Source organism: Amphibalanus amphitrite, unplaced genomic scaffold (assembly GCF_019059575.1).
Source record: "Amphibalanus amphitrite isolate SeventyFive unplaced genomic scaffold, NRLGWU_Aamphi_draft 001504F_arrow, whole genome shotgun sequence".
Taxonomy (NCBI): domain Eukaryota; kingdom Metazoa; phylum Arthropoda; class Thecostraca; order Balanomorpha; family Balanidae; genus Amphibalanus; species Amphibalanus amphitrite.
The window spans coordinates 56,273-62,885 of record NW_024882997.1 but is presented as its reverse complement, the minus strand read 5'-3'; the positions used below and the strand labels follow the sequence as shown (position 1 = coordinate 62,885).

Here is a 6,613-nt window from a genome sequence, read left to right as displayed (position 1 = left end):
TTTCGTCTGACATTTTTTCGTCGGACAATTTTTCGTCCGCAGATTTTCGTCCGACTTTATTTCGTCTCGCATTTTTTCGTCTGTACATTTTTTCGTCTGTGCATTTTTTCGTCTGTACATTTTTTCGTCTGTGCATTTTTTCGTCCGGACATTTTTTCGTTCGTATATTTTTTCGTCTGTACATATTTTCGTCCGGACATTTTTTCGTTCAATAAATTTTACGTCTTTGCACCCAAGGTTGAGTGAAAACATACTACAATGCTATTCAACTGTGGAGGCAAATGACGTCATAATGATACTCGGGGCGAAGCAGTGCAGTGCCGAAGGCAATGCCTTAGGAGAGATTACAGGCAATGGTAAGTCAAATATTTTTAGGTTAAGTGGTTGTGTATCTGGCTTCAGGCCGAAGGCCTGAAGCCTGATGCATAACCACTTAACCTAAAAATATTTGACTTACCATTGCTTGCAATCTATTCATGCAAGTAACTTTTTCCTTATCCCCCGGTAGGCAAACATCAGTAGGTAAGGTTAGGTAAGGTTAGGTTAGGTTAGGTTAGGTTAGGTTAGGTTAGGTTAGGTTAGGTTACGTTAAAATTGTAGACGAAAAAATGTCCGGACGAAAAAACGCACAGACGAAAAAATATACGAACGAAAAAATGTCCGGACGAAAAAATGTACAGACGAAAAAATGTACAGACGAAAAAATGCACAGACGAAAAAATGTACAGACGAAAAAATGCGAGACGAAAAAAAGTCGGACGAAAATCTGCGGACGAAAAATTGTCCGACGAAAATCTGCTGGACGAAAAACCGTCATGGAATCGTCTGGCCTTTGAGGTCACTTTGGCTAGGCCAATTGTTAAGCAAAAGCCACTGATTTTGCCAATTACAACCTTTGTACAGATACCCCAGAATTTGACCTTTGACTTGATATTGACCCAAAAATTGACCTCAGTCAGTATTCAAGAGTGCTTTGGGAAGCGCTTATGGCGAGCTTTCAAACGCCGCCTCGTGGGGCTTGATACAACCTTTGCTTTGTTATAATTTGGGTCTCCAACAACTTTTTACGACTTTTGATGAAGAGATTCTAGAGCAACGAAAACACATTGTATGTGTTCCTTGACTATACGGATCAAATTTTATGCAACATGACCTTTTAAGGTCAAATATGTTTCATTCGACAAGTTTTGATGAGAGGATCACAATAGCCACAAGATTAATTCATTAATGTCATGTTATTACTGAAAAAAAAACGTAAAAGCGTAGCTTATAAGAATTTGTTTACTCTTGATTACCAGCGAAGCGAGGTCTTATGAATAAAGAGTATTCTTCCTCAATATAACAGAAAAATCTCAGCATGAGCGGCCCCGCTCGGACCGGCCTGTAACGCTTTTGAAAACTTATAACTTAGCAATCGCTGCACTGCACAGTGGGGATTTTTCCGATCTAGCGCCTATTAATTCAAAAAATATTTTTTGGATTTTTGTTTATTTTTTGTGTCAGTAGGGATAAGAAATGTCTGAATTTTTCATATATGGCATTGTTTTATCTGTATCTCCACAGCAAAACTAGGAAAAATGCGCCCAAAGTTCACACTCATGCGTGATTACTCAATGGGCTCAGCAAGGCCCGAAAGTATAGCTCAATTTCATTGTCCTGTCCTGTTGGTTTTAATCTTGCGAGGTCTTAAAGTTGCATATCGTCTGAAAGGCACCTTTATTAGGAATGGAATGGCAAACAGAAAGTATGCCACAACCTTACTAAGGTCACAAAAATGCCCTTTACAAAAAACCCTTACAGACACCATATTGAAGGAATGGTGTTCTAAATAAATGTAGGAAATCAACAATGTTCTCCACACTTTTCCACTCCGAAATATATCCTATCGAATTCGCCACTTTCTTCTGCATAAGACAACGCCTAGTTTGGCTGCCGAAACTTGCCTGAACACGGAATATTCACATTAGAGTATCTTAACACCCCACTCGAGGAGCGCTAGGGCAAACAGCACGATATAGGTATGTTCCGGACATAGGCGAATAATTTTACTTCGTGATTTATATGATGCATATTTTCTGAGACACATTCATTAGGAATAGGATGACAAGCGTAAATTATACATACCGTAACCTTATTAACCATCGCACTTGTGGGGAGGGGGAGGGGGAAGGGGTCGGATAAAACCCCATGGTTTTCCGCAAATTACTCGCGCAAAAAGCGGCCGATCGCGCCGAAACTTTCGGTACCCTCGAGATCATCAATTTTACATCTAACCTAAAAATTTCATGACTCTGACCCAACTGACCTTTGACCTGTGGCATATTTCTCGAGACCATGTTTGGCCGGAATCGCGATTCGGCGTATGCCAGCTCACATTATCCGCGGTTTCCAGTCTTTTTTTGGTTTTAAACGTTCAAATATGTGAAATGATGTTGGTGCCATGCATAATGGTGGGTGTCAAGGTCACGTGAAGGTCAAGTCAAGGTCATTGACCTTTTGATGACCTTGGTTCACTTTTTCGAGTTTTACTTGTTTTTAGGGTAGTTTTTGGTGCTGATTTCGATTTTAGCAGCCATTTGAATATTTACGAAGTAGTTCTAGTGCCTTCGTTCCATGTTACGAAGCTATCAGTAGTAGGTGACACTTCTATGGATGGCCGGCAGGACGCCTACTAATTGATCTAACCTGACCTGACCCGACCTGGGCTAAATGCATAAAGACATCGTCTGTGATCAAAACTAACATGAAATTCGTGATCAGCACCCCGAAATACCCCGTAACACCCTAACTTTGCGAAGTTTCAAGAGATCTCGATTTCCCAACTTTAGTTGGGTCTTAAACTGACTTGGAAAGTCAGCTTATGACCTTGGACTTTGAAATTGGATATATTCGGCCTAATTTCGTCATAGGCAGCACGCTTGACTTTTCCGCGAAGCTCTAGCTTGATCAGGGGCCAAACGGCTGAGCGGGGGGTCCAATTGAACCCCCTATACTATGTTGATTATGCACATTTACAGGTAAAATTCTCACCAGGACACACCAGCCAACATCTGTGCACAATCTGGCTACAATTCTACCTATGGTTTGCCCTCTACGAATAAATACGTGCTAGATCGGAAAAATCCCCACTGTGCACTGGGCCGATTGCGGTCTTTTTTGTTAGGTAGCTTCATCCCTTTTACCCCGTAATTGACTACTATTGATGCGTCTAGGTGACCGTGGTGGCACGTGCCACCTGAAAAGTCAAGGATGTTCAAGGTGTTTTGCTGAAGCAGCACTTTTGAGAGGCCTAAATCTTAGTAACCGCTGGTCCGCTGGGGTGATTGAGTTGAGGTCATTTTTTGTAGGGTAGTTGCGTCTCTTTTACCAGATATCGGATGCTCTCGATGCACGCGGATGACCCCCCATTGCACGTGCCAAATGTAAAATGTAGAGGTGTCAGGTTTGTTCGTGTCAAAATAACTCGGCACTTACTGGAGCGATTGTGTTGAAGCTTGGTAAGCATGTAGGTACAGGTACTCACCGGGCAATGCATATCCATGTCACGGTTGGGGTTCTACTGCACGTGCCCACGTGCAGTAGAACGTGGGAACGTGGGTTCGTTTCCAGATCTCGAAAACGGCTGGGCCGATTGCGCTCAAATTAGGTATACGGTTAGGGACCGGCGAGTGGCGTGCCGTGCAAAAGTCAGTGGGCCCAGTCGTTTGTCGCCCTAAAATGCATCTCACTGATGCTAAACCTTCTATTATATGTCAATGCTGAGAGGTTCCAGAAATAGCGTTAAAAGAGCTATCGAATGCGCTTTTCCGCGGCGCTAATCGCCACACTCTTGATTGTAAAGGTATGTATGTATGCATGCATACATACATACATGCATAATGCATATATACATGCATATATACATACATACATACATAGATAAAGCTAGCATTAATGCATCAATGCTCTCATTTGCTATGATTTCTTACTTTTACGTGCTCAAGTTGGCAGTGTGCCTTCTCATTTGCACTGAGTTCCCTATGGGCGCAAAATGACCTTGTAGTCGGCGCGCCCTTAAGCCCCAATAAACAAACAAACAAACTGAGTTCTTTATGCCGGCCTTGTTTTCCCACAGCTCGAGTACAGCGCCGCACTAGTCGGCCTGTAAGGAGCGTTCAGTGCGCCACCGGCGGCGTCTGAGGGCGGTGCTGCCCAGCCATGGCCGGTCTGCGCGCGCTGGCAGAGGGTCTCGGCCGGCGGCGGCCCGGCTCCAGGCCGCTGGCCACGGACTCACTGCGCGTCCGGCAGCAGTTCGAGCCGCCGCCGCCAGAGGCGCTGCAGTGGTTCCCCGGACACATGCGCGACGGCTGGCACCAGATGGAGGCCAAGCTGCGCGCCGTCGACGCCGTCATCGAGGTGCACGACGCGCGCGTGCCCCTCTCCGGACGGAACGCCCGCATCGCGCAGACGCTGGCGGCCCGGCCGCGCCTCCTGGTGCTCAACAAGGCGGACCTGATCTCGGCGGAGGCGCGCCGGCTGGTGCGCCGCCGGCTGGAGCGCGACTCGCCCTGCCCGGTGCTGTTCACCTGCTGCCGAGACCAGGCCGACGCCGGACTGCGCGGTGTGGCGCGCGCGCTCGCCGCCCTCATCGCCGGACAGGAGCGGGCCGCGCGCGCCGACGCCCGCGAGTTCAACTGCATGGTGGTGGGCGTGCCCAACGTCGGCAAGTCGTCGCTCATCAACGCGCTGCGCAGCGTGCACCTGCGGCGCGCGGCGGCCACGCCGGTGGGTGCGCGCGCCGGCGTCACCCGCTCTGTGCTGACCCGTATCAAGGTGTCGGCGCGGCCGCTGATCTACGTGCGCGACACGCCCGGCGTGCTGGAGCCGCGCCTGGAGGGCGCCGAGGCCGGCCTGCGGCTGGCGCTCTGCGCGGCCATGCAGGACCACCTGGTGGGGCCGCGCCTGCTCGCTGATTACCTGCTCTACTGGATGAACCGGCGCGCCAACCACACCTACGTGTCCTACATGGGCGTGACAGGGCCCACGGACGACGTAGACCGGCTGCTGGCCAGCAGCGCCGCGGCGCGCGGACGCTATGTGCGTGTGCGGGACGTGGCCGCCGGCGGTGTGCGGCAGATGCCGGACGTGCGCGAGGCGGCGCTGCACATGGTGCGCGGGTTCCGCAGCGGCGCCTTCGGCCAGCTGCTGCTCGACGATGACGTGTTGGAGGAGCGAGCGCCGCCGCCGGCCGGCTGACAGGGACGCGCCGCTCCGGTGATATGGTGCCTGCGTCATAATGACTCATGTGCAATCAGGTCAGGGTAGACTGGACATTGTCTAGCGCGAGTTTTGTACTGTACTTTTGTGATGTTGTTTATTGTGTATGCTTGTTCTGCTTGAAGTGAATCATGACTGTACATGGGCTTGGAACCCTGAAAATGTACTACAATATAACGTCACTTGCATTTTAGCGTGTTGCCTACGTGCGCTTTTGCAATGCAACTTGATATCACAAAACCACAGCGTAAACATGCCTGTTATCTCACAGCTACGGCTCTGTCGCACGCGGCAAAGCAAACATCACGCTATCTCGTTCCGCGATACGATGCGCTGTGGTAACGTTAGCCGCCGATTGGTGAATCGCTCGTTCGCCGCTCCCCCTATAGATGGCAGCACCAGGCGGAGCGGGCTGCCGTGCTGGGATCGATTGGCGCAACATGGCAGCGCCCTGAGAGCGGCGTCGGACGCCGGCCGACGGTCAGGGGCGCGAATCGTCCGCCGCCACCGCATGGTAGTGCGCCGGCCGTGCTCTCCGCCCGAGTGGGGACATGTGAGCGGCCTGCCGGCCGGCAGGGGACAGCGTCGAACCAGGTGGGTGCCGGGGACACCGCGGGGGACCGGGGGCGGGCCGGCCCAGTCGCCGGGGGACAGTGAAAGTCGGTAGCTGCCGGGGCTCCTGGGCTGAATGGTTGGCGGTTTTCAGCTGTTGTTGTGTGACGCTGATGGCAGTCTGTGGATTCAGGGCTAGTGTAACTGACGGGGGCCCGGTCGTACCGCACCGACTGTCCCCGGGGCAGGCTGTTTACCCGGTGTGCAAGGTATTGACCGGTCCGCTCAGCGTACACACCGCGCCGCTCCACCGCTGTGGGCCCTCAGCCGTACCTATCAGCGAGCGATGAGGGCTACGTGTCCACGCTGGGTCGGTCAGGATACCCATCCCCATAGCGCCGCTCCCCGGCTACCCTCCCCTCCCCATCATTGGCGTCCAGCTGGTGTGCGGTGCGAACCGCTCTCGTCAGTCGTCTCGTCGCCCGTCGGTCACGGCGAGTGACGCTACCCGTGGCCTCCTCGGGTCCCACTAGCTGATGGCTCCGAGGCGCCCAGGTAACATAGTCAAAGTTGCGACACGTTCTACCGTCCTAGGTCCCACAGTGCCAGATCCGAGGTCCGACGGTCCTAGGACCCCTGTCCTAGACCCCACAGTCCCGGGTCTCACAGTGAGGTTCCCCGTCTCAGATCCCACATTGTCAGGTCCCAAGTTCAACAGTCCCAGATTATACAGTCCCAGATTCCACAGTCCTAAGTCCCACAATGCAATCCCAGGTCTAACAGTCCCATATCTCACAGTCCCAGG

The 6,613-nt window shown here is 51.5% G+C and overlaps 2 protein-coding genes across 6 annotated transcripts in view; both read left to right on the top strand.

Annotated features, from left to right (window-relative positions):
- The first annotated feature begins 3,154 nt into the window (after positions 1-3,154).
- Positions 3,155-5,444, top strand: LOC122373488 (mitochondrial GTPase 1-like). Its single transcript, XM_043351599.1, has 2 exons — positions 3,155-3,497; positions 4,115-5,444. Exon 2 carries the CDS (start codon positions 4,198-4,200, stop codon positions 5,233-5,235), a length of 1,038 nt encoding a protein of 345 aa, XP_043207534.1. The 5' UTR covers positions 3,155-3,497; positions 4,115-4,197; the 3' UTR covers positions 5,236-5,444.
- Positions 5,445-5,713: 269 nt separating this feature from the next.
- The window catches only part of LOC122373490 (complexin-like), a 41,145-nt gene continuing 40,245 nt past the window's right edge, over positions 5,714-6,613 (top strand). For 3 of the 5 annotated variants that reach the window (XM_043351607.1, XM_043351602.1, XM_043351603.1), the window contains exon 1: positions 5,714-5,850. The gene's annotated coding sequence lies outside the window, so the exon portion shown is untranslated. The remainder of the gene's footprint in view (positions 5,851-6,613) is intronic. The other 2 variants (XM_043351604.1, XM_043351606.1) reach the window with 1 other exon arrangement.

Excerpts from the sequence above, each read along its gene's own strand:
- LOC122373488 (XM_043351599.1), top strand. The coding sequence starts at position 4,198 with ATGGCCGGTCTGCGCGCGCTGGCAGAGGGTCTCGGCCGGCGGCGGCCC.